This window comes from Hyperolius riggenbachi, chromosome 10 (genome assembly GCF_040937935.1).
Source record: "Hyperolius riggenbachi isolate aHypRig1 chromosome 10, aHypRig1.pri, whole genome shotgun sequence".
In the NCBI taxonomy this organism is placed as follows: Eukaryota; Metazoa; Chordata; class Amphibia; order Anura; family Hyperoliidae; genus Hyperolius; species Hyperolius riggenbachi.
Genome location: NC_090655.1, coordinates 35,186,648 through 35,213,291, shown reverse-complemented (window position 1 = coordinate 35,213,291; position 26,644 = coordinate 35,186,648). Strand labels below are relative to the sequence as shown.

Sequence of the window (26,644 nt, the reverse complement as noted above, 5' to 3'; positions counted from 1 at the left end):
CTCATATTGCTATTTGTCACCCCTAAATATTGTCTGTAACCTAAATTAACCACTTGAGGACTGCAGGGCTAAACCCCCCTAGTGACCAGGTCATTTTTAGCAAAATTGGCCACTGCAGCTTTAAGGCCAAGCTGCAGGGCCGCACAACTCAGCACACAAGTGATTCCCCCCCCCCCCCCTTTTCTCCCCACCAACAGAGCTCTCTGTTGGTGGGGTCTGATCGCTCCCCCCATGTTTATTTTTTTTTAAATAAATATTTATGTTGTCACTTTTTAAAAAAAAAAAACCTCTTCCTTTAATTCCTTTCCCTCCCTCGCTCCCTCCCTCCCCACAGCCGGCCAATTACGGCGATCGGCTGTCATAGGCTTCTGCCTATGAGAGCCGATCGCTCTCTTGTCCCCCATGGGGACAGCCGTGTCACACGGCTGTCCCCAGTGCAGCGCTGCTGCTCATCGCAGCGCTGCACCTAGTAAATAGACGGCGTGATCGCCGTCTAACAGTCTCCCGAGCGGCAATAGCCGCTCGGAGACTGACGGTGGGGTGGAGCTCCGCCCTCCTAGCATGAGATGCGCTCGCGCCATGCGCGCGATCTCATGCAAAACAGAGCCCCAGGACTTTACGCCAATTGGCGTTAGGCGGTCCTGGGGCTGCCGCCGCGGCCACGCCTACTGGCGTGACGCGGGCGGCAGAAGGTTAATGTCCAGCGCTGCGTAATATGTTGGCGCTTTATAAATACAATAAATAATAATAATAGGTACCCTTTAAAGTGGACCTGAACTCTTGCACAGGTCAGACAGATAACATAGAGAAATACACCCTGTATGTATCTAGGGGTCCCCAAACTTTTTCGGTCAAGGGCAGAGATCAGGGCCAGCGCTACCATAGAGGCAAAGGGTGCAACTGCCCCAGGGCCCCAGAGCCTGTAGGGGCCCCTAAGGTGTCTCCCCTGTTGCTCCCCAGGGCCTCTGCAGAGTGTTTGGCAGAGCAGCATATCATCTGTGCTGGCGGGCAGGTCAGACACTACACTGCCAAAGACTCTGCAGAGGCCCCGGGGAACACATTTAATTTGGGAGGTGGTTAGGAAGGAGCGTCCACAGCCAGTTCAGGGGCCCAGGAGAGAAATTAGGATGCAACAAAGAACCCCCAATGCTGCTTTTTGGTCAAGAGGTGTCTGTTGGGGGGCCCCTGGGCTAATTTTGCCCTGGGACCCCATTATTACTTGAACCGGCCCTGGCCGAGATCAACATATTTCAGACTGCTGGGGGGCCGGAACATACATAAAATGATGTTGAAAAACATTGCATTAAATCTAGGTATTGATTCCCCCCCAATCATGCCCGGAGGAGAACTCCCAGCAGCAGCCATTCAGTCGTGCGGCGCCCAAAGAATGTCTTTGTGCACCAGACAGGGAAGCATTACCAGGTGACAACAGCTGTGTCACCTGATGAACCTGACTGAAAGCCAGCGAATTACAGCTCACTGGCTTCTACAGTATGTGGATGGGCGGTGCCAGCACTGCTATTCTATATGCGGGGCACTGTCATTTAAAGGTGCAGTGGGCCACATTTATAAGTTATACATTTGTGTTTGGGGGCCAGTGAAAAAACCTCCGCATCCGGCCCGTGGGCCTTAGTTTGCAGACCACTGATCTAAAGAGTTTAGCCTGTCTAATTCCCCCTCATCTGTGACTCATCACAACTGTAAGCTGTGTCAGCTGGCTGCCAAGGCAGAGCAGCTAATTTGTAAACACAGGATGTTATCCCTATGTCTGCTTCTATGAAAGCAGGAAGTAGACACACTGCAGATTTATTGCAGGATCTGTATCAGCTGTGACAAAAATGTTTTACTTTAAAGGTTATTATGTTGTTGCTTACCTTTTAGCGCAGAGAGGAAGTTATAAGCACAGGTCCGCTTTAACTTCTGTGATTGTTTTTAAACTTGGCTTGATCTTTTTGGCACAAGTACATTAAATAAAGGCTTCTTACACCTTAATTACGCCTGTATGATCCTGCCTGGTGTGGGGACAGTCAGATGATGCCCTGGATGCTGGTTTGTTTCTGGGGAGACTGCCAGGAAATTCCACTGAGCCAATCGCCTTCAGAAATCCCTCACAGGCACACATTCATTCCAGACTGGCTGAACCAGATAGATGGGGTGATGACATCTTCTGTTAATGCCTTACTTAAAGAGACAGGACTACATTTTAAAGCCAGTGTAGCATAATTACCGTTAGTTTAGGAATTTACAGAATGTTTTTGATTATTTTAAAAATATCTGAAAAAGATCTTTACCGTGTTTTAAAAAAAAAGATTGCATGCATAATATTCAGTTTCAGAGTTTCTTTGGATAACTCTACTAGGAGAGAGGAAGAAGAGGCCTGTGCTCCTCCTCCCTCCTGCGTGAGTCAGTCTACAGTGCATCTGCAAAGAAGATAGTCAGTGAGATGCTAATTCTGGCTTGCATGTTTAAAGGAGAACTGTAGTGAGATGTATATGGAGGCTGCCATATTGATTTCCTTTTAAGCAATGCCAGTTACCTGGCAGCCCTGTTGAGCTATCTGCCTGCAGAATCACACCAGAAACAAGCATGCAGCTAATCTTGTCAGATCTGACAAAAATGACAGAAACACCTGAGCTGCTGCATGCTTGTTCAGGGGCTATGGCTAAAAATATTAGAGGCAGAGGGTCAGCAGGACAGCCAGGCAACTGGTCTTGCTTAAAAGGAAATCAATATGGCAGCTTCTATATACCTCTCCCTACAGTTCTCCTTTAAGGCCTCTTTTCCAGTTAATAGGCAGTGAAATGCCTCTCAAACTGTCACAACTGCTCACTGCTGCCTGGTTACTGCTCACTGCTGCCTAGTAACTGCTTGCTGAGCACACAGTTCAACTGTCTGTGGAAAAGAGGCCTAATGCAAATTGTATGCATCTTGGAATTGGGGCAATCAAATTCACTTTGGGTAAGAACACACTAGGCAGTGCGTGAAAGGTCGCATTTTGCTGCATATAGGGTTGCAACGGTACGAAAATCCACAGTATGATAGCCATCTAAAAAAGTACCACAGTGCACTGTATTATACAGTTATTTGAACCCGGGCCTCCCCCTTACATTAAATAATGTGCCCCCCTCCCCCCCCCCCCCCCCACACACACACCAGTATGGTAGCCATATTAAGCCGCTGGGAGATTTGGATGCAGGGTAAAGCTGTAAAATGGCTCATTCCTGCTCCAGCAAAAGTCCTGGTGGCATTGAATGGGTTTAGCCAGTAATAGGTGGCCACAGTATAGGTAGCCAGTAATAGGTGGCCACAGTATAGGTAGCCAGTAATATGTGGCCGCAGTTAGGTAGCCAGGGAAAGGTGTATCTAGTAATAGGTGGTGGCAGTATAGGTAGCCAGGGATGGGTGTAGCCAGTAATAGGTGGCCACAGTATAGGTAGCCAGTAATAGCTGGCCGCAGTATAAGTAGCCAGGGATAGGTGTAGCCAGTAATAGGTGGCCGTAGTATAGGTAGCCAGGGATGGGTGTAGCCAGTAATAGGTGGCCGCAGTATAGGTAGCCAGGGATGGGTGTAGCCAGTAATAGGTGGCCGCAGTATAGGTAGCCAGGGATAGGTGTAGCCAGTAGTAGGTGGCCGCAGCATAGGTAGCCAGGGATAGGTGTAGCCAGTAATAGGTGGCCGCAGTATAGGTAGCCAGGGATGGGTGTAGCCAGTAATAGGTGGCCGCAGTATAGGTAGCCAGGGATGGGTGTAGCCAGTAATAGGTGGCCGCAGTATAGGTAGCCAGGGATGGGTGTAGCCAGTAATAGGTGGCCACAGTATAGGTAGCCAGGGATGGGTGTAGCCAGTAATAGGTGGCCGCAGTATAGGTAGCCAGGGATGGGTGTAGCCAGTAATAGGTGGCCGCAGTATAGGTAGCCAGGGATTGGTGTAGCCAGTAATAGGTGGCCACAGTATAGGTAGCCAGTAATAGGTGGCCGCAGTATAGGTAGCCAGTAATTGGTGGTGGCAGTATAGGTAGCCAGGGATGGGTGTAGCCAGTAATAGGTGGCCACAGTATAGGTAGCCAGGAATGGGTGTAGCCAGTAATAGGTGGCCACAGTATAGGTAGCCAGTAATAGGTGGCCACAGTATAGGTAGCCAGTAATAGCTGGCCGCAGTATAGGTAGCCAGGTATAGGTGTAACCAGTAATAGGTGGCCGCAGTATAGGTAGCCAGTAATAGGTGGCTGCAGTATAGGTAGTCTGGGATCGGTGTAGCCAGTAATAGGTGGCCGCAGTATAGGTAGCCAGTAATAGGGGGCTGCAGTATAGGTAGCCAGTAATAGGTGACCACAGTATAGGTAGCCAGTAATAGGTGGCCACAGTATAGGTAGCCAGTAATAGCTGGCCGCAGTATAGGTAGCCAGGGATGGGTGTAGCCAGTAATAGGTGGCCACAGTATAGGTAGCCAGTAATAGGTGGCTGCAGTATAGGTAGTCTGGGATCAGTGTAGCCAGTAATAGGTGGTTGCAGTATAGGTAGCCAGTAATAGGTGGCCGCAGTATAGGTAGCCAAGGATGGGTGTAGCCAGTAAAAGGTGGCCGCAGTAAAGGTAGCCAGGGATGGGTGTAGCCAGTAATAGGTGGCCGTAGTATAGGTAGCCAGGGATGGGTGTAGCCAGTAAAAGGTGGCCGCAGTATAGGTAGCCAGGGATAGGTGTAGCCAGTAAAAGGTGGCCGCAGTATAGGTAGCCAGGGATGGGTGTAGCCAGTAATAGGTGGCCGCAGTATAGGTAGCCAGGGATGTGTGTAGCCAGTAATAGGTGGCCGCAGTATAGGTAGCCAGGGATGGGTGTAGCCAGTAATAGGTTGCCACAGTATAGGTAGCCAGTAATAGGTGGCCGCAGTATAGGTAGCCAGTAATAGGTGGTGGCAGTATAGGTAGCCAGGGATGGGTGTAGCCAGTAATAGGTGGCCACAGTATAGGTAGCCAGTAATAGGTGGCCACAGTATAGGTAGCCAGTAATAGCTGGCCGCAGTATAGGTAGCCAGGGATAGGTGTAACCAGTAATAGGTGGCCGCAGTATAGGTAGCCAGTAATAGGTGGCTGCAGTATAGGTAGTCTGGGATCGGTGTAGCCAGTAATAGGTGGCCGCAGTATAGGTAGCCAGTAATAGGTGGCCACAGTATAGGTAGCCAGTAACAGGTGGCCACAGTATAGGTAGCCAGTAATAAGTGGCCACAGTATAGGTAGCCAGTAATAGCTGGCCGCAGTATAGGTAGCCAGGGATGGGTGTAGCCAGTAATAGGTGGCCACAGTATAGGTAGCCAGTAATAGGTGGCTGCAGTATAGGTAGTCTGGGATCGGTGTAGCCAGTAATAGGTGGTTGCAGTATAGGTAGCCAGTAATAGGTGGACGCAGTATAGGTAGCCAAGGATGGGTGTAGCCAGTAATAGGTGGCCGCAGTATAGGTAGTCTGGGATCGGTTTAGCCAGTAATAGGTGGTTGCAGTATAGGTAGCCAGTAATAGGTGGCCGCAGTATAGGTAGCCAGTAATAGCTGGCCGCAGTATAGGTAGCCAGGGATGGGTGTAGCCAGTAATAGGTGGCCACAGTATAGGTAGCCAGTAATAGGTGGCTGCAGTATAGGTAGTCTGGGATCGGTGTAGCCAGTAATAGGTGGTTGCAGTATAGGTAGCCAGTAATAGGTGGCCGCAGTATAGGTAGCCAAGGATGGGTGTAGCCAGTAATAGGTGGCCGCAGTATAGGTAGTCTGGGATCGGTGTAGCCAGTAATAGGTGGTTGCAGTATAGGTAGCCAGTAATAGGTGGCCGCAGTATAGGTAGCCAGTAATAGGTGGCCGCAGTATAGGTAGCCAGGGAAAGGTGTATCTAGTAGTAGGTGGTGGCAGTATAGGTAGCCAAGGATGGGTGTAGCCAGTAATAGGTGGCCGCAGTATAGGTAGCCAGTAATAGGTGGCCGCAGTATAGGTAGCCAGGGATAGGTGTAGCCAGTAATAGGTGGCCGCAGTATAGGTAGCCAGGGATAGGTGTAGCCAGTAATAGGTGGCCGCAGTATAGGTAGCCAGGGATAGGTGTAGCCAGTAGTAGGTGGCCGTAGTATAGGTAGCCAAGGATAGGTGCAGCCAGTAATAGGTGACCGCAGTATAGGTAGCCAGGGATGGGTGTAGCCAGTAATAGGTGGCCGCAGTATAGGTAGCCAGAGAAAGCTGTATCTAGTAATAGGTGGCCGCAGTATAGGTAGCCAGAGAAAGCTGTATCTAGTAATAGGTGGTCGCAGTATAGGTAGCCAGGGATAGGTGTAGCCAGTAATAGGTGGCCGCAGTATAGGTAGCCAGGAATGGATGCAGCCAGTAATAGGTGGCCGCAGTATAGGTAGCCAGGGATAGGTGTAGCCAGTAATAGGTGGCCGCAGTATAGGTAGCCAGGAATGGGTGCAGCCAGTAATAGGTGCTCGCAGTATAGGTAGCCAGGGATAGGTGTAGCCAGTAATAGGTGGCCGCAGTATAGGTAGCCAGGGAAAGGTGCAGCCAGTAATAGGTGGTCGCAGTATAGGTAGCCAGGGATAGGTGTAGCCAGTAATAGGTGGCCGCAGTATAGGTAGCCAGGAATGGGTGCAGCCAGTAATAGGTGGTCGCAGTATAGGTAGCCAGGAATGGATGCAGCCAGTAATAGGTGGCCGCAGTATAGGTAGCCAGGGATAGGTGTAGCCAGTAATAGGTGGCCGCAGTATAGGTAGCCAGGAATGGGTGCAGCCAGTAATAGGTGGTCGCAGTATAGGTAGCCAGGAATGGATGCAGCCAGTAATAGGTGGCCGCAGTATAGGTAGCCAGGGAAAGGTGCAGCCAGTAATAGGTGGTCGCAGTATAGGTAGCCAGGGATAGGTGTAGCCAGTAATAGGTGGCCGCAGTATAGGTAGCCAGGAATGGGTGCAGCCAGTAATAGGTGGTCGCAGTATAGGTAGCCAGGAATGGATGCAGCCAGTAATAGGTGGCCGCAGTATAGGTAGCCAGGGATAGGTGTAGCCAGTAATAGGTGGCCGCAGTATAGGTAGCCAGGAATGGGTGCAGCCAGTAATAGGTGGTCGCAGTATAGGTAGCCAGGGAAAGGTGCAGCCAGTAATAGGTGGTCGCAGTATAGGTAGCCAGGGATGGGTGCAGCCAGTATATATAGCCAGGAATAGGTGCCCGCAGTAAAGTTAGGCAGGTGTGGGTGGAGGGGGTTGGAGCGGCGGGGGTCTTTCACACGCGTATTTACTTCTTTCTTCTTTCTGTCCTTGTGTTCTGTCTCCCTGTAACAACAAGGGGGCGCCGCTGCGCCCCCCTTCCTGGCTGCTTCCCCCTCCAGCCTACCAGGGGACACCTATGCTTTGAGGGGAGGAGCAGGCAGTAGGCAATCCGGATCTCCCTCTGTTTCTGTATCTGTGTAGAGGGAGATCCATTTTTGCATTGCCTGCCACTATCCCTCCATGTATCTGGGCACCGTTAAGTCCTGAGGAATCCGGACCCTCCGTTCAGTTTTTCAAGCTGGATCCCCCAGACCACCCACGGATCCGTTTTTGCATTGGGTGAAGACGGCTGCTATTTTTAACATTGGCTCTGGTTTTGGTCTGGGCCAAAGAACGGCGCCACGGATACGTTTTAACAAGAAGTGTAAACCAGCCCTATGGCCTTTGGTGGAAATACATCGGCCTCGGGCTCCTGCCAGACTACAAACGGACAATCAGATCGGACACTGCACTGTCTAGAGCGTGAACTGGGAACAGAGCCTGAGGGGTGGTGAAGGGGGTGGGGCCATGAGCAGGGCCGGATTTGTACTCCTTACCGCCCAAGGCCACTTCAGTATAGGTAGCGAGATGACCCCTCCCCCTTTCCCTCCAGTATAGGTAGCTAGATGATCCCTCCCCCCTTCCCTCTAGTATAGGTAGCGAGATGACCCCTCCCCCTTTCTCTCCAGTATAGGTAGCTAGATGATCCCTCCCCCCTTCCCTCTAGTATAGGTAGCGAGATGACCCCTCCTCCCTTCCCTCTAGTATTGGTAGCGAGATGACCCCTCCCCCTTTCCCTCCAGTATAGGTAGCTAGATGATCCCTCCCCCCTTCCCTCTAGTATAGGTAGCGAGATGACCCCTCCCCCTTTCTCTCCAGTATAGGTAGCTAGATGATCCCTCCCCCCTTCCCTCTAGTATAGGTAGCGAGATGACCCCTCCTCCCTTCCCTCTAGTATTGGTAGCGAGATGACCCCTCCCCCTTTCCCTCCAGTATAGGTAGCTAGATGATCCCTCCCCCCTTCCCTCTAGTATAGGTAGCGAGATGACCCCTCCTCCCTTCCCTCTAGTATGGGTAGCCTGATGACCCCCCCTCCCCAGTATATGTAGCCAGACGACCTCTCCCCCCTTTCCCTCCTTTATAGATAGCCAGATTACTCCCTTAATCTCTCCCTTTTTCACTCCCCCCCCCCCCCCCCACCCTTTCAGTATAGGTAGCCAGCTCGCCTTCACACCGCAGCAGCCATCAGTGTCACTCATTTCTCCGCTCGTCTCCAGTGCAGAAGCTTCCTCTTCCTTTCTGTCTCCAATGCTGCCAAGTCCATAGCCACCGGCCACAACACAAACATGCAGAGAGAGCAAGGTGGCTGCTGCACAGGCAGCTAGCAGCAGAGTACCGCAGTCAGGCACCCGCCTATCTCCCTGCATTGCAGCATTTGCAAGCTTTCAAATTCTGCACCAGTTTAGCCTGCTGCTTTGGTGCCCTTACTCCTGTGGTGCCCTAGGCCATGGCCTCGGTGGCCTTGGCTTAAATCCGGCCACGGCCATGAGCAGGTATTTTGCAAAGATCCATAGTGGTTTAGCCTAACCTCCTAATGTATCCAGTCAGATGGTCTTCTCAGCATTTCTCTGTGGATATTAGGTTGCCACATGATCAAGCAGAAACTATATGAAGCAACTGATTATCATATGACCTCTCAGAAGCTTACCCTCCCTTCCTATCAGTTTGCCCTGTATTCTACCAATGCCTCCTTACAGATATGTTTCTCAGGTCATTGCCGGTTCCCCAGGCTGTAGAGAACTGCTTACATGTGGTGACTGGGCAGGATCTTGTGGAATGTAGAGATTTCGGCATCATGAATCTCAGAGTTGTGTAGCGTATTATTACCCAGTAAATGCAATCTCCCCCTCCTGTGTCGGCAAACACTAACTGCCAGTTTGACTGCATTCTTTTCTGCAGAGTGTGGAAATATCGGCAGGGGCTAGATTTACTAGTCGCTCGTAGCTCATGTTACCCTGTCAGTCCTTTATGTCACTGCACATGATAGTCACCCTCAGCAAGTGACACAACAGATCTGCACTGTAAATTCAGTATGTTGTACAAAGAAGCTTCCGTGTACAGGAAATGGTCCCCGTAGTGCTACATTACGAGGCCTAGTGGTATAGGGACAGTTTCCAGGCTTTTTATATACAGTACTAGCTGATTGCCCGGCGTTGCCCGGGTATGTATTTGGCTGGTGTTGGCTCCGCCCATTTTTTCTAACCCTAACACACAATTACTCAATGACCAAGTTTGGGAGCTTTGCGGTCTTTGGTATCAATAATTTGCATTGAAATTAAAAAATCTGATTGGCTGTTTGTGGCTCCACCCCCTTTTCTGAATTTGAACCCCAATGACCAACTGTACCAGGTTTGAGGCCTGTGCTATTAACAGTGCAAGAATAGCAGCAATTAAATATTCCCCTTAAAAAGCAATAGGTGAAGTTTGATTCACTTTTGTAGGCTCCACCCACTTTTCTGAATATTAATCTCAGTCACCCAGTGACCAACTGTGCAAAGTTTGAGAACCCTGCCATTAACAGTGTAAGAATGGCTGCAGTTTACATTTTCCCAGGGAAATTTGTATTTGTCTCCACCCACTGATGACCCAGCGTTGCCTGTGTATGTATTTGACTGGTGTTGGCTCCGCCCACTTTCTAACCCTAAAACGCACAAACACTCAATGACCAAGTTTGTGAGCTTTGGGGTCCTTGGCATCAATAATTTGTATATTCCCATGAAATGAAACAAATCAGATTGGCTGTTTGTGGCTTCACCCCCTCTCCAGCATTTGAACCCCAGTCACCCAATGATCAACTGTAGCAGGTTTGAAGCATCTGCTATTAGCAGTGTAAAAATGGCAGCAATTTAAATATTCCCCTTGAAAATCAACAGGTGAATTTTGATTGGCTATTATAGGCTCCACCCACTTCCCTGAATATTAATCTCAGTCACCCAGTGACCACCTGGGTTCAAATCTCGGCTCTGCCTGTTCAGTAAGCCAGCACCTATTTCAGTAAGGAGTTTCTTGTGCAAGTCTCCTTAACACTGCTACTGCCTACTGAGTGCGCTCTAGTGGCTGCCTCGCAAGCGCTTTGAGTCCGACAGGAGAAATACTGCAATTATTATTATCTGGGCAAAGTTTGAGAACCCTGCCATTAACAGTGTAAGAATGGCTGCAGTTTATATTTTCCCAGTGAAATTTGGTTTTGGTTTTTGTAACCTGGACACACAGTATCTCAATGACCAAGTTTGTGAGCTTTGGGGTCCTTGGCATCGATAATTTGTACTTTCCCATGAAATGAAACAAATCTGATTGACTGTTTGTGGCTCTGTCCCAGGTTTGAGGCTTGTGCCATTAACAGTGCAAGAATGGTAGCAATTTTAATATTCTCCTTGAAAAGCGACATGTGATTTTTGATTGGCATTTTTAGGCTCCACCCACTTTTCTGAATATTAATCCCAGTCACCCAGAAACCAGCTGTGCAAAGTTTGAGAACCCTGCCATTAACAGTGAAGAAAGGCTGCAGTTTACAATTTCCCAGAAAAATCTGTATTTGACTCCACCCAGTTTTTGTAACCTTGACACACAGTCACTCAGTGATCAAGTTTGTGAGCTTTTGGGTTCCTGGCATCAAAATTCTGCTAATGGGAAGCAGTTTATGCAGCAAAGAAATCTGATTGGCTGTGTTTGGCTCTGCCCCTTTACTGAATTTGAACCCCAGACACTGAACAACCGACTGTAGCAGGTTTGAGGCCTCTGTCATTAACAGTGTAAGAATGGCTGCAGTCTCAATATTCCCCTTGAAAATCAGTAGGTGAATTTTGATTGGCTCTTGTAGGCTCCACCTACTTTTTTGAATAGTAATCCCAGTCACCCAGTGATCAACTGTGGGAAGTTTGAGAACCCTGCCATTAACAGTGTAAGAAAAGCTGCAGTTTATATTTTCCAATGTAAAAAGTTAGTTGTTTTTGGCTCCACCCACTATTTCTAACCTTGACACACAGTCACTCAATGACCAAGTTTATGAGCTGTGGGGTCTTTGGCATAAATAAGTTGCATTTTACCATTGAAATTAAACAAATCTGATTGGCTGTGTTTGGCCCGCTCCCTTCAGAATTTAAACCCCAGTCTCCCAGTGACTGACTGTACCAGATTTGAGGCCTCTGCCATTAAGAGTGTATGAATGGCAGCAATGTAAATATTCACCTTGAAAATCAAAAGGTAAATTTTGATTGGCTGCTGTAGGCTCCACCCACTTTCCTGAATATTAGTCCCAGTCACCCAGTGGCCAACTGTGTCACGTTTGAGAAACCTGCCAATAAGCGAACGGCTGAAATCAATCTAACAAATCTGATTGGCTATTTGTGGCTCCACCCCTTTAGCGAATTTGGACCCCAGTCACCCAATGACTGACTGTATCAGGTTTGAGGCCTCTGCCATTAACAGTGTAAGAATGGTAGCAATGTAAATATTCCCCTTGAAAATCAATAGGTCAATTTTGATTGGCTGTTGTAGGCTCCACCCACATTTCTGAATATTCATCCCAGTCACCCAGTGGCCAATTGTGTAAAGTTTGGGAACCCTGCCATGTTAAAAATTTAGTTGTTGGCACCGGCCACTTTTTCTAACCTTGACATACAGTCACTCAGTTATCAAGTTTATCAGCTTTGGGGTCCTTGGTATCAATACTTTGTATATTCCCATTGAAAAATAAACAAATATGGCTGTTTGTGGCTCCGCACCCTTTCTGAATTTGAACCCTAATCACCCAATGACTGACTGTATCAGGTTTGAGGCATATGCTATTAACAGTATAAGAATGGTAGCAGCTTAAATATTCCCTTTGAAAATCAAAAGTTGATTTTTATTGGCTTTCGTAGGCTCCACCCACCTTCCAAAATCTTAATCTCATTCACCCAGTGACCAACTGTGCAAAGTTTGAGAGACCTGCCATTAACAGTGTAAGAATGGCTGCAGTTTATATTTTCCAGTGAAATTTGTTTTTAGCTCCGCCCACTTTTTGTAACCTTGACACACAGTCACCCAGTGACCAAGTTTGTGAGCTTTCAGGTTCCTGGCATCAAAAATGTGTGAATGGAAGCAGTTTATCCACCAAGGAAATCTGATTGGCTGTAGGTGGCCCCGCCCCTTTAGTTAATTTGGACGCCAGTCACCCAATGACCAACTGTAGCAAGTTTGAAGCCTCTGCCATTAACAGTGTAAGAATGGCAGCAGTTTAAATATTCCCCCTGAAAATCAATAGGTGAATTTTTATTGGCTGTTGTAGGCTCCTCCCACTTCCCTGAATCTTAATCTCAGTCACCCAGTGACCAACTGTGGCAAGTTTGAGAACCCTGTGATTAACAGTCTTAGGCCACATACACACATCAGACCATAGTCTTTTGAAAATGAAAGATCACAGACCAATCTTACCACCCTTCATGTAGTATGAGAGCCATACTCTACACAGTCTTTTCTATGGAGCTGAACTCCACATCAGAAAAAAATCTTTGCAAGATGCTGCACACACAGATGCTGTACAGACACAAAAGATCAGTATCTGCAAAAGATCTGTTCCTGCCAAAAATCCATTCCTGCAAATTGCAATGATAGTCTATGAGATCTGCAGATCATCATACACACATGATTTAACTGACATTCATCTGCAGATCAGATCCACCAGGATGGATTTTCAGATCTGCAGATGATTGCTTGATCTGCAGATGAATGTCAGTTAAATCATGTGTGTATGATGATCTGCAGATCTCATAGACTATCATTGCAATTTGCAGGAATGGATTTTTGGCAGGAGCAGATCTTTTGCAGATACTGATCTTTTGTGTCTGTACAGCATCTGTGTGTGCAGCATCTTGCAAAGATTTTTTTCTGATGTGGAGTTCAGCTCCATAGAAAAGACTGTGTAGAGTATGGCTCTCATACTACATGAAGGGTGGTAAGATTGGTCTGTGATCTTTCATTTTCCAAAGACTATAGTCTGATGTGTGTATGAGCCTTAAGAATGGCTGCAGTTTACATTTTCCCATTTAAAATGAATGGCTGAAATTTGATTGGCTGTTTTATGCTCCTCCCACTTTTCCTGGATTCGTAACCTCTGCCACCAAGTGACCAACTGTGCCAAGTGTGGGGACTCTGGGTTGATTACTGTGAGAATGGCAGCCTTTTACATTTTTTCCATTGACTTGAATGGGTGAAATCTGATTTGCTGTTTGTAGCTCCGCCCATGTGTGCAGGGGGGCCGCAAGACCCCCAGAACATATCATCCCAGGTAGTAGGGGATCTGTGTACCAAGTTTCGTTCAAATCGGTCAAGCCGTTTTCGAGTGATCGCGGCACATACACACACACATACACACACACATACATACATACATCCGATTTTATATATATAGATTTGAAGCATATTTACCATCATTGTTTACCATCATATCCACGTTGATGTTGAACTCCAGTTCCCATAGCATCCACTGTATTCATTTTTACAATACGCTTCCGTGCACTTCGTGTTCCAAAAACAGGAAGTGACGCAAGCTTGTGTCACTTCCTGTTTGTCTGGATGCCTAAAGGGGAATACCGTGTAGTAATGCGGTATTCCCTAAAGGCCTGTTTCTATCGTTTCGGTGCAGTGGGCCCGCTGCAGCGCACTGCTGACGCCAGTTTACTGTGTGAAACCGGCTTAAAGAGGAACTCCAGTGAAAACAATGTAATAAAAAAAGTGCTTCATTTTTACAATAATTCTGTATAAATGATTTAGTCAGTGTTTGCCCATTGTAAAATATTTTAAATCCCTGATTAACACTCTGACATTTATCACATGATGACATTTTTACTGTTGGCAGGTGATGTAGCTGCTGCATGCTTTTTTGGCAGTTGGAAACAGCTGTAAACAGCTATTTCTCACAATGCAGCAAGGTTCCCAGACAGGAAAATGCCAGGAGTACGTACTCAGTTTCTTGTGGGAGGGGTTTCACCACAATATCAGCCATACAGCGCCCCCTGATGGTCTGTTTGTGAAAAGGAATAGATTTCTCATGTAAAAGGGGGTATCAGCTACTGATTGGGATAAAGTTCAATTCTTGGTCGGAGTTTCTCTCTAAGTGACAATTCCTTGATCACTAGCATGCTGTCATTATAACTTTTATCATGATGCCCCGGGTGAAGTGGCACACTGCCCATGTTGCATCCAGGAACTTCCTCAGCTTAGCTTACAGAGGTGATGTTTGCCAGCTGGAGAGATATTACTGGATGGAGCATTGAAAGGACACACTGAGGTATGAACCATTCATCTTCATACATACCGGGTAGTACTGGAGATGGTAAACTTTGTGTTGCGCCAGGGTACTCTCCCCTTTTGTTTAGCAATGATATTTTGAAGACAATTGAATGCATGAAAATCATGTCAAAAAGGGATCGGTGTAAAACAGAAAAATTACATGCCAGTGGATTTGCAATCGCATATCAGGCACATACACACATTCAATTTTGGTTGACCAGTAATTGGCCAATTTTACCATTTCTATGCAGTATGAGAGCTTACCTACACAATCTATGCATAGTATTCAAAATCTGCTAGCCCACATACCTCATGGAAGTGGTAAAATTGGCCAATCAAAATTGGATGTGTGTATGCATCTTAAAGGCCTGCACTCACTGGTAGATGGATTCGGGAATGCTCAGTGACGCAACCTGATGAATGAGCATTCTCTAGGCCATCTTCCTACCCGCTGGGAACACACGACGAGTGCAGACAAGAGTTCAAAAGATCGCGGCACTTTGCACAGGATCCTAATTCAGCCGATCCGTCATGGCGGTCGTAATTGCCATGCATCACGAAACGTTCGCTTAAAGGACCACTGTAGCAAAAAATGTAGGCAGTTAAAATCTGATAGAACCGACAGGTTTTGGGCTAGTCCATCTCTTCATGGGGGATTCTCAGGGTTTTCTTTGTTTTCAACAGCATTTCCTGTATGCAGTTGCGAAGTCTAACTGACAAAATAGTGTGCAAGTGATTAGGGAGGCTGGCTGGTATCTTACTATTTTAGCAGTTAAAGGATACCCAAGGTGACATGTGACATGATGAGATGGACATGTGTATGTACAGTGCCTAGCACACTAAGAACTATGCTGTGTTCGTTTTTTTTCTTTCCCTGCCTGAAAGAGTTAAATACCAGGTATGTAAGTGGCTGACTCAGACAGGAAGTGACTATAGTGTGACCATCACTCATAAGAAATTCCAACTATAATACACTTTCCTAGCAGAAAATGGCTTCTGAGAGCAGGAAAGAGGTAATAAGGGTCAATAGTTCATACATTTTAGCTCTGGCATACTTCAATGAATGTGTCATTGAGCAAAAACAATAAAACAGTTACATTTAAAAAGTAGATTTAAACATAACATAACACTTTGGAATATCTTAAAAAGTCATTTTTAGGAGAAGGAAGATAGATACAATCGTTTAATTCATTGGTAGGCGTGGCTACCTCCGGAGTGCTCGCGCTGGCCTTCCACGTGCAAACGCCGGCACGCTGAGCGAAACTCCATACTGCTGGGATCCCTAGTTCTACTGCTAACAGCCAAGAGGATTGACCGCTTCAGAGGATCATGACACGAGATATGTCTGCGTGACTCAAGAGACCCAGTGCACTGTAGGTCTGGCCAAGCGGACAGGAGTCCGCCATCTGAAAGTGCAAGTATATCAAAGCCACTAAGTGACAGTATACGCTATGCAGAGCCAGTTCCTTAGCAAACCAGTGTTACCATGAGGCAGATGACAACACGCAAATCTAAAGTCTGAACATTCTGGGCGGAACCCCGTACATAGCTATGTCATGAGGATCCGTAATCTGTGCCAATAGTAGGCACTCGAGTCAGCAGAGCACAGCGTGCTGGGTGTTGTGGTGGTGGGATGAGGACCGTATAGACCAGTGTGGTGCAAAGCGTTTTCTGCATAGGCCAAGGCTGGGCGATCACGCTGCATGTATGCACAGGTCTGGTCCCCTTTATTAAAATAGTGAGCGCTCCTGGCCAGGTAGTGATTTTAAGTGTCTGTTGTTTTAATGTGTTGTGATCTTCCAATATACAGCTAAGGCGGTAATAAAATTTTGTACATGTGCATGAGACAGCAACAAGAATTTTTTGTAAATAGCGTTTAATTCATTAGTTTATTTTCGCTTCAGGTGTCGGTGTTCAGGAAATGCTGTTAAAAACAAAACCCTGAGAATCCCCCACGAGGAGATGGACTGGCCCAAAACCTGTCGGTTCTGAAAGATTTTAACTGGCTACTTTTTTTTGCGATAGTCGTCCTTTAATAGCGCTTCCATACCCACGTCGCAAAATCACAGAAACGTTTGCTCGTTGCACAAAAAAATCTCCGGCCACAGAAAAAAATGCTGCAAAAATCTTGGTGTGGGTACGTAGCTTTAGGCAAGGCATCCGCTGTCTGAAAAGTCATGCAGGTCAGATTTGTGTGTAGCAGAAATGCAAGGAACAAATGTGGTCACGGTGTAAGCGGACATGTGTATGCATGTTTCCCATAGGAAAGCATGTGGCGCGTTCTGCACGTCCGTTGGGCTGCTGCCATCCTCTGTGGTAAGGGGTCTGTCAGCGGGCCTAGTGCAGACCAGCCAGCTCTCCCCCCAGATGACTACAGTGTGGTGCCCAGATGACACAGCACTGCTTTCTGTTCTATAAACCTAAGCCCCACTGACAGGCCCAGATGTCCTCAGAGATGAATGTTCAGTAACTGGAAGTGCTCACAGACTTCTGGATAACTGGAACACAACTCAGGCCCAGTGCACACCAAAAACCTCTAGCAGATCTGCAAAACGCTAGAGGTTTTTGAAGCAGATTTTCAGAGCGATTCTAGGCATGTTTAGGCCTCTTGCACACTGCAAGCGATTCCGATTCAGATTCCACTTTTTAATCAGTTTTTACATCCGATTCAAATTAAGATTTGCAGTTTGCTCCCTGCACACTGCAAATCGGAATCTGAATCGGATGTAAAAACTGATTAAAAAGCGGAATCTGAATCAGAATCACTTGCAGTGTGCAAGAGGCCTTAGAGAGGTTTTCTAAACATGCCTAGCGTTTTCTGGAGTGTTTTTGTGTAGCAGATTTCATATATTGTTACAGTAAAGCTGTTACTGAACAGCTTCTGTAACAAAAACGCCTGGAAAACCGCTCTGATCTAGCGTTTTTTAGAGCGGTTTGAGCTTTTCCTATACTTTACATTGAGACAGAAACGCATCTGCAAACCGCAAAAATGCTGCAGGAGCCACATTTGCGGTTTGCTAAAAACCTTAAACCGCTGGTGTGCACCATGCCGTTGAGATACATTAGGCAAGCATTTTCACAGGCGGCAGCGGTTTTTAAAACGCTACCAAAAACACTTGGTGTGCAGCAGCCCTGACAGAGATATGCGAGTTCCTCGTTGTACAAAGTAAACAGAAAGAAACACCTTATGAACTCGTTTTCTTCTGTACTGCTCAGTGGTTGCCATTCCTAGTAACATGCCCCATCCTGCTTCTGATTATTCCACAAATTCCACCGCCATACCTAAAATATTTCTGTATTTTCTTCTTGAGATATTATATGTGAACTTAAAGCGCACCTGCCCTGAGACAGATATGGAGGCTGCCATAGTCATTTTTTTTTAAACAATGCACATTGCCTGGCTGTCCTGCTGATCCTCTGCCTCTAATACTTCTAGCCATAGACCCTGAACAAGCATACTGATCACATGCTTCTGACTGAAGTCTGACTGTATTAGCCGCATGCTTGTTTCTGGTGTGATTCAGACACTACTGCAGCCAAAGAGATCAGCAGGACTGCCAGGCACTTGGTATTGTTTAACAGGAAATAAATATGGCAGCCCAAATATTCACTTCACTTCAGGTATTTTTGAGGCCCCTTACACACTGGCATTGTGAACCTGCGTTGTGATACCTTTTCTTATCGCAATGTAAGTCAATGGAGCCGTGCAGACTTAGTGAGGTGCGATGCGACGGAAGCGTCTGCAGCATCTAACTACATGAACTGTGCTTACCGCAGTGTGCAGTGCACGATGGGAGTGTGTCGCACATATGCAGACCGACAGGAATCCCAGTGATGTACTTCCTGCCCAGCAAGGAGTACGTCACTAACCAGGGGGCGGGTCTATGCATATGTCCCTGTCACAGCACCGTAGCACAGGGTCATATTAAGCCTCATTTCTGTGGAACATCCAACAGGTGTAAAACCAGCCTTAACCTCCCTGGCGGTAAGCCCGAGCTGAGCTCGGGCTATGCCGCGCAGGAGGATTTCTCCGGCTCTACTGGGGCGATTCGCCCCATTCAAAGTGCTGTGCGTGCAGCCAGCACTTTGCTAGCCGTGCGCACAGCTTGATCGCCGCCGCTCTGTGGCGATCGCCCGCTCGCAGCGGCGAAAGAGGGCCCCCTCCGCCAGAGCCCTGCGCTGCCCGGACCAATGAGTTCCGGGCAGCGCTATGGGCTGGATCGGAGGCGTCTGACGTCAGGACGTCGGCTAACGTCCATGACGTCATCCCGATCGTCGCCATGGCGACAGGAGAAGCCAAACAGGGGAACGCGTTATATACGCGCTATTAGTGCCAGCGACGATCGCACTAGAGGGACACATGCGCCCTCTAGTGGTGTTTCATGTAGCTACCACTCTGGTAGCTTTACATGAAACAAAAAAATGTAAAAAAAAAAAAAGGATTTTTGCCCATTTGGCAAAAAAAAATTAACCGCCAGGGAGGTTAAAGGACCACTATCACGAAAAAAGTAGGCAGTTGAAATCTGACAGAACCAACAGGTTTTGGGCCAGTCCATCTCCTCATGGGGGATTCTCAGGGTTTTCTTTGTTTTCAACAGCATTTCCTGAACAGCAGATGCGAAGTCTAACTGAAAAAAATAGTGTGCAACTGAGTAAGGAGGCCGGCTGGTATGTGTATGTTACTATTTTGGCAGTTAAACTGCTGTTCAGGAAATGCTGTTGAAAACAAAGAAAATCTAATACTTTTTTCGCGATAGTGGTCCTTTAAAGAGGAACTCCAGTGAAAATAATATAATAAAAAAAGTGCTTCATTTTTACAATAATTATGTATAAATGATTTACCGGTAGTCAGTGTTTGCCCATTGTAAAATCGTTCCTCTCCCCGATTTATATTCTGACATTTATCACATGGTGACATTTTTACTGTTGGCAGATGATATAGCTGTTGCTTGCTTTTTTTGGCAGTTGGAAACAGCTATTTCCCACAATGCAGCAAGGTTCACAGACAGGAAACTGCCAGGAGTAGGTCCTCAGAGTTTCTTGTGGGAGGGGTTTCACCACAATATCAATCATACAGAGTCCCCTGATGGTCTGTTTGTGAAAAGGAATAGATTTCTCATGTAAAAGGGGGTATCAGCTACTGATTGGGATAAAGTTCATTTCTTGGTCCGAGTTTCTCTTTAAAGAGAACCCGAGGTGTGTTTAAAGAATGTGATCTGCATAGTGAGGCTGGATCTGCCTATATAGCCCAGCCTCTGTTGCTATCCCAAACCCCACTAAGGTCCCCCTGCACTCTGCAATCCCCCATAAATCACAGCCGTGCTGTGAGGCTGTGTTTACATCTGTAGTGTCAGTCTCAGCTGCTCCCCCGCCTCCTGCATAGCTCCGGTCCCTGCCCCCGTCCCTTCCCTCCAATCAGCAAGGAGGGAAGGGATGCAGGCGGGGACTGGAGTTCTGCAGGAGGCGGGGAGAGCAGCAGACTGACACTATAGAGATAAACACAGCCAGCTCTGGCAAGCTGTTTGTCAGCAGCACGGCTGTGATTTATGAGGGATTGCAGAGTGCAGGGGGACCTTAGGGGGGTTTGGGATAGCAACAGAGGCTGGGCTGTATAGGCAGATCCAGCCTCTGTATGCAGATAATATTCTTCAAACCCACCTCGGGTTCTCTTTAAGAACAATTATCTTATTAGTTGTGGGAATGAACAGCATACTCAGTGCCCTGCAGATAATGATATATACGGCTAAAGCTTTCTTTTTACTTGGAAATTCATTTTTGAACTCCGCAAGGTAATGTTTCTAAAAACAAATATACAGTAAAGATAAGAAACTGCCACAAGTATTTGTCTAAGATGCTCATTAACGATACAATTTTCCAAAAGATCGACCATCTGATTCTATCAATGTGATCAGCGCTGTGGAGTCGGAGTTAAATAGTCGGAGCAATATTGGGTACCTCGAGTCGGAGTCGGTGGTTTCATAAAATGAGGAGTTGGATGATTTTTGCACCGACTCAACAGTTCTGGTTGGGATCGATTGGAAATGATTATTGGGGTGCACAAACGGAGGGGCATACTGGGGTATACTTATTATATATTGCACAGGTTTGGTTTAGGTTTGCTTTAAAGTGGACCTGAACTCTTGCACAGGACAGAAGAAAAACAGAGAAATGCACCCTGTATGTGTTTAGAGAGTTTAGCCTGTTTTAGCTTGTTTTATTTTGATCTCTCAGCTGTGACAGCTGGCTGCCTCTGCAGAGCAGCTAATTTGCAAACAGGATGTTAACCCTATGGCTGCTTCCATAAAAGCAGGAAGTAGACACACTGCAGATTTACTGCAGGATTTGTACCAGCTGTAACAAAGAAATGTTTTTCTTTAAAGGTTATTATGATGTTGCTTGCCCTTTAGAGCAGAGAGGAAGTTCTGAGTTAAGGTCCGCGTTAAATATCAGTCTGTAACATCAGTGTGTTGCTGATAAATGTACAGAGTAGCACAAGTGTGCTCAGGCCAGAAGTGTTGTAGCTTAGTCAGTATTACAGCCATGTAACCACGGTGATGTTTGTCTTATTCTAGTTGTGCTTTAGATGCAATTATTTGGTTTGGTGACAGATCTTTGCTTTATGGCTGCTGACAGACAAAGACTACAGTCAGTAAATAGTACACTTTGCTGTTGGAGTACTAGCATGAATGCTACACTTTACTTTACTTCCTCCAGACCCCCTCCCACCCCTGCATTCTGTAGACCTAAGCACCTTAAAGAAAATCTGTAATGAGAAAAACTCCCCTGGGGGGTACTCACCTCGGGTGGGGGCAGCCTCCGGATCCTATTGAGGCTTCCCCTTCCTCCTCGGTCCCACGGCGGCGGCGAAAATCCTCCCGGAGCGACGGCGATGTAAATATTTACCTTATGGCTCCAGCGCGTGCGCAGTATCCGCTCATTCCCACGGAGATAGGCGAAAATAGCCGATCTGCGTCGGGTCCGCTCTACTGCGCAGGCGCAGGAAGAGCCGCAACAGCGCCCCCGCTGAAGCCCAAAAAGGTAAATATTGAACAGGCTGTCGGATTTGTCACCTGTGCGTTCCGGGGGCTGCAGCGAGACCGCCGTGGGACACAGGAGGACGGGGGAAGCCTCTATGGGGTCCAGAGGCTTCCCCCTACTGAGGTGAGTACCCCCCAGGGGAACTTTTTTTCAGTGCAGGTTTTCTTTAAAGTGGATCCGAAATAAACTTTTACTCATTGCATAATTGTGTTCCTTTCATATAGTTTATAGGGCATTCCTCAAACCAAATACTTTTTTTGTTTTGTTTTAATACTCTAATTCCCTATAAACTAAACAAGCATCGCACACAGCTTTTTAGAGTGCCTTGGCATTTTCAGACAGTAGCAAGGGCTTATGGGAGCTCAATCATTTTCAGACATTATTTTCAGACAGTAGCAAGGGCTTATGGGAGCTCAGTCTGGGCAGGAGGAGGAGATTACTAGCCAGAGATTTCACAGACAGAGGGGAGGATGGAGGAGGAGAGGGGACTGAATTTCTCACATTACACACAGGCAAGCTGATAGCATCTCCAGCCCTCAGCCTGTGACAAACAGAACATGGCTGCCCTCTTTGTATCACAGGAATAAATAATCATAAACTATTTAAGCTGTTTGCAGCTAGATTTTCTGTGTAAACTATCTAAAGTTTAGATAAGATATATAGACGAGTTACTTGTTATAGTTAGTTTTTCATCTCGGATCCGCTTTAAAGAGGAGCTGTCAGGCTAAAAGGGACCGACAGCGAGGTAAGTATGTCATATGAATTTGCAGGTACATCATGTGTTTATTTTAAATAATTTTACTTGGTTCAGGTTACCTTGAAGTTCCAGCAGTTATATCATAGTGTAACTGCGTGAGACTGAAATCACGCAGCACACAGCACAAATACTAACCTTCCACAAATCCCTACTGTGTCGGTATAGCAGATGATGATTGTAAACTCCCCTCACCTATCCAGTGCACGTTTGCTCAGTCACTTGTGGCAACCTGTTTGGAGAGGTATATCAGGCCCAGTATGCAGAAGGTTAGTTTAGGCTGAATATGTGTAATATGTGAAATGTCCAAATAGACGTAAATCAGAAAGGTTGTAAGCAGTGAGAATAAAGCCGCAGGTGGAAACAATGTTGCAAAGTAATGCTTCTACAGCAATTTAATGATGTCCTGTCCAGTCACCGGATAGACGAGTTGATAGAGGCTAGTTCAGAATCGGCTCAAATCTTGACATGTCTAAAAAAATTGCATATATGTCCATTGAGCATTATACCCCTGGACTTAGCATGCACCTGATCTGCAAATCTTGTTCTGGGTTTGTGACTTGGGGATTACGGTCTGTTCACATGGACTTCTGCTGACTTCTTGTTTAGCCAAGAAAAGCAGTTGGCATCGGTTCCTGTTGATCCATTGCTGCATTTTAAGCCGTCATTCCACTCCGATCCCTGCAGCAGCTGTGCTCCGCCTCTTCGATCTCGCTCCCATACCCGGGTGCATTCTGTGCTGTACAGTTTGTAAAAACTGCTACTGTGCATGCACTGAATGCTCCCGGCTATGGGAGTGCCCCTGAGGAGGTGCGAATACAGCATTTGACAGCTACTGAACAGAGCAGCACGGAATAACTGCAAGGGACCAGGATGACTATTGTGCAGAAAAGCATGAAGATGAAATGGGGCCCTAGGCAAGAAAGAAGAGCTAGCATCCACCAGGCTCCTAGACCCTCTCCAGGCCCTAGGCCACTGCCTAGGTTTACCTTGTGGATGATCCAGCTCTGTTATAGGGGCTGGAAGAAGCCCTAGGTAAACTGGGTACATTTTGTTCACTTTAGCGCCCCTTTAAGTTGAAATAGTGAAGCCCAGCAGAAGTCAAGGATAATATGGCAAACTGGTACTCCATCAATATCTATACCTGTAATAGTAATTCCTTCAATCATGATAGACCGGGAATCTGTCCTCCAGCTCCACACGGGCCTTCTGACCACACATTGGGCTTGATTCACTAAAGTGTGCAAACGGTTAGCACGCCAGTGAAAAGCCACTTTGCACGTGCTAACATGCTTTGCACATGCTAACATGCACGTAAGAGTTTTTGTGCGTTAAGTTTTGCGCGCAAGCACTTCACGTGCAAAGTACCGTGAATTGCACTGACTTCACGTGATAATGATAGTTAGCACGCAAAGTCAGTGCAGATCACGCGAGCGCAATGTAAAACATTGATTACTGTATATACTTCATTATGCGGCACACATAGGACTTTTGCGCGCGCCGCTTTACAGTACCACACATGTTAATGTAACCACCATTCATAATTACATTAACATACTTTATTATACTGTGCGGGTGAAGCTCCATTGATTTCAAGGCTTTGCACGTGGAAACTAGGGTGCTAAGTAGTTTGCACGTGGAAACTAGGGTGCTAAGTAGTTTGCACGTGGAAACTAGGGTGCTAAGTAGTTTGCACGTTGAAACTACGGTGCTAAGTAGTTTGCACGTGGAAACTACGGTGCTAAGTAGTTTGCACGTGGAAACAAGGGTGCTAAGTAGTTTGCACGTGGAAACTAGGGTGCTAAGTAGTTTACATGTGTAAACTAGGGTGCTAAGTAGTTGGCACGTGGAAACTAGGGTGCTAAGTAGTTTGCACGTGGAAACTAGGGTGCTAAGTAGTTTGCACGTGGAAACTAGGGTGCTAAGTAGTTTGCACGTGCAAACTAGGGTGCTAAGTAGTTTACACGTGGAAACTAGGGTGCTAAGTAGTTTGCACGTGGAAACTAGGGTGCTAAGTAGTTTGCACGTGCAAACTAGGGTGCTAAGTAGTTTGCACGTGCAAACTAGGGTGCTAAGTAGTTTACATGTGTAAACTAGGGTGCTAAGTAGTTGGCACGTGGAAACTAGGGTGCTAAGTAGTTTGCACGTGGAAACTAGGGTGCTAAGTAGTTTGCACGTGGAAACTAGGGTGCTAAGTAGTTTGCATGTGCAAACTAGGGTGCTAAGTAGTTTACACATGGAAACTAGGGTGCTAAGTAGTTTGCACGTGCAAACTAGGGTGCTAAGTAGTTTACACGTGGAAACTAGGGTGCTAAGTAGTTTGCACGTGGAAACTAGGGTGCTAAGTAGTTTGCACGTGCAAACTAGGGTGCTAAGTAGTTTGCATGTGCAAACTAGGGTGCTAAGTAGTTTGCACATGCAAACTAGGGTGCTAAGTAGTTTGCATGTGCAAACTACTTAGCACCGTAGTTTGCACATGCAAAGCTTTTAGGCGTGATAAGTAAGTGATCACGCTTTTGTAGATCAAGCCCAATGTACACTAAAGGCCCATTCACACTATGGTGATTAACGGGTGATTCCCACTAATCGCCAAAACGCTAGTGCAATGGTAACTATATTGCAGTGATCTCACTGTAGCGATTGCAGCCGATCACGGGCATTTCTGCAATTAGCGGCAATCTCAAATGCGTTGCCTGCAGCATTTTGCCGCGATTCTCGAGTGATAGCGGTTCACTGCTTAGCAAAGCGCTGATCGCAATCGTCGGGAATCAGGAGGGCGTCCAGTGATTTTTACCATGCTAATTGTGGTGAAATCACCCACGCAATACCGTTTTGCTACTTTGAAGTGTGTATGGGCCCAAATAACAGCCACTGATGGTTTTTAGGTGGCGGTTGAGATCCCTTTGACAAAATCCGTGGCCACGATACAACATTTTGAACTAGTTTCTTTCATACCTGAAAACTTGCTATTTATAGGGAACCTGAAGCGAGAGTTATATGGAGGCTGCTGTATTTACTGGTATTTCCTTTTAAGCAATACCAGTTGCCTGGCTATCCTGCTGATCCTCTGCCTCTAATACATTTAGCCATAGATCCTGAACAAGCATGTGCAGATCAGGTGTGACTGACATTATTGTCAAGTCTGACAAGATTGGCTGCATGCTTGTTTCTGGTGTTATTCAGACACTACTGCAGCCAAATAGATCAGCAGGATTGCCAGGCAACTGGTATTGTTTAAAAGGAAATAAATATGGCAGCCTCCATATACTTCTTGCCTCAGGTTCCCTTTAATGCAATGGTGTCTGATTTCCTTGCTCTGATTTTACACCCGTTTCATCTCTCCACAGATCGACAAGTATCTGTACGGCATGCGGCTCTCGGACGAGACGTTGCTGGATATCATGTCTCGCTTCAAGAAGGAAATGGAGAATGGCCTCTCAAGGGACACAAACCCTACAGCCATTATCAAGATGCTGCCCACGTTTGTGAGATCCATCCCCGATGGCACAGGTAGGTTGGCAGCAGGGCCTTTGTACTTTTTGCTGCCTGAGGCAAACTTGTGAGGGTCTGACCCCCTCCGATTTGGAATGATCGCACAGCACCCAACAATTTACTCTGCTTCATTAATGTTCTCACATGACATGCTGCAGCTCAACACAATAGCACACTGGCTGGCTGGGAGTCTGTGACAGACAAACTGCTTACCCTCAGCCACTCCAATCCTCCTCAATCAGGACAGCAGTGCCACCTCCTCCCTTCTGCTGTGCAAGTCAAATGAAACACTGCTGCTCTCCTGCCTCCCCCTCCTCACTCACTGTCAGACTCCTCACACAGCACAACAAGCTGCTTTTCCCCAATGATGACCTATTTGCCTCGCTTGCTTCTCCTACTCTGACTGCATGCTGTTAGTGTACAAACATGCTGCCCCTGTAATCTCTGCGCCTGATGCAAATGTTTCACCTTGCTTCATGAGAGAACCGACCCTGGCTGGCAGTCATCGTCAGGCCGAGCGGCATGGAGAGCTGACTGGCCACACTTTCAGTTCAGGTTTTGTCCAGCTTATGAGTAAGCAGATTTGCAGGAGATTAATCTTTCTGTGTGGGCTCTGAGTTACCTATCATCAGGAGCAGAGAATCGCTGGTAGGAAAGTCTTCTCCCTTCTCATAGTGATAAGGCTCAGGATTGCTGCAGCTAGAATACATTCTGTATTATCAGGGCTGTTGTCTGTTCCATCTCAAAGCTGAACATATCCATA

The 26,644-nt window shown here is 46.8% G+C and overlaps 1 protein-coding gene across 1 annotated transcript in view; it reads left to right on the top strand.

Moving 5' to 3' along the window:
• The window catches only part of LOC137534143 (hexokinase-1), a 128,435-nt gene that overhangs the window by 15,856 nt on the left and 85,935 nt on the right, over positions 1-26,644 (top strand). The window contains exon 2 of the mRNA XM_068255524.1: positions 25,737-25,899. Within this exon, the coding sequence (XP_068111625.1) occupies positions 25,737-25,899 (163 nt within the window). The remainder of the gene's footprint in view (positions 1-25,736; positions 25,900-26,644) is intronic.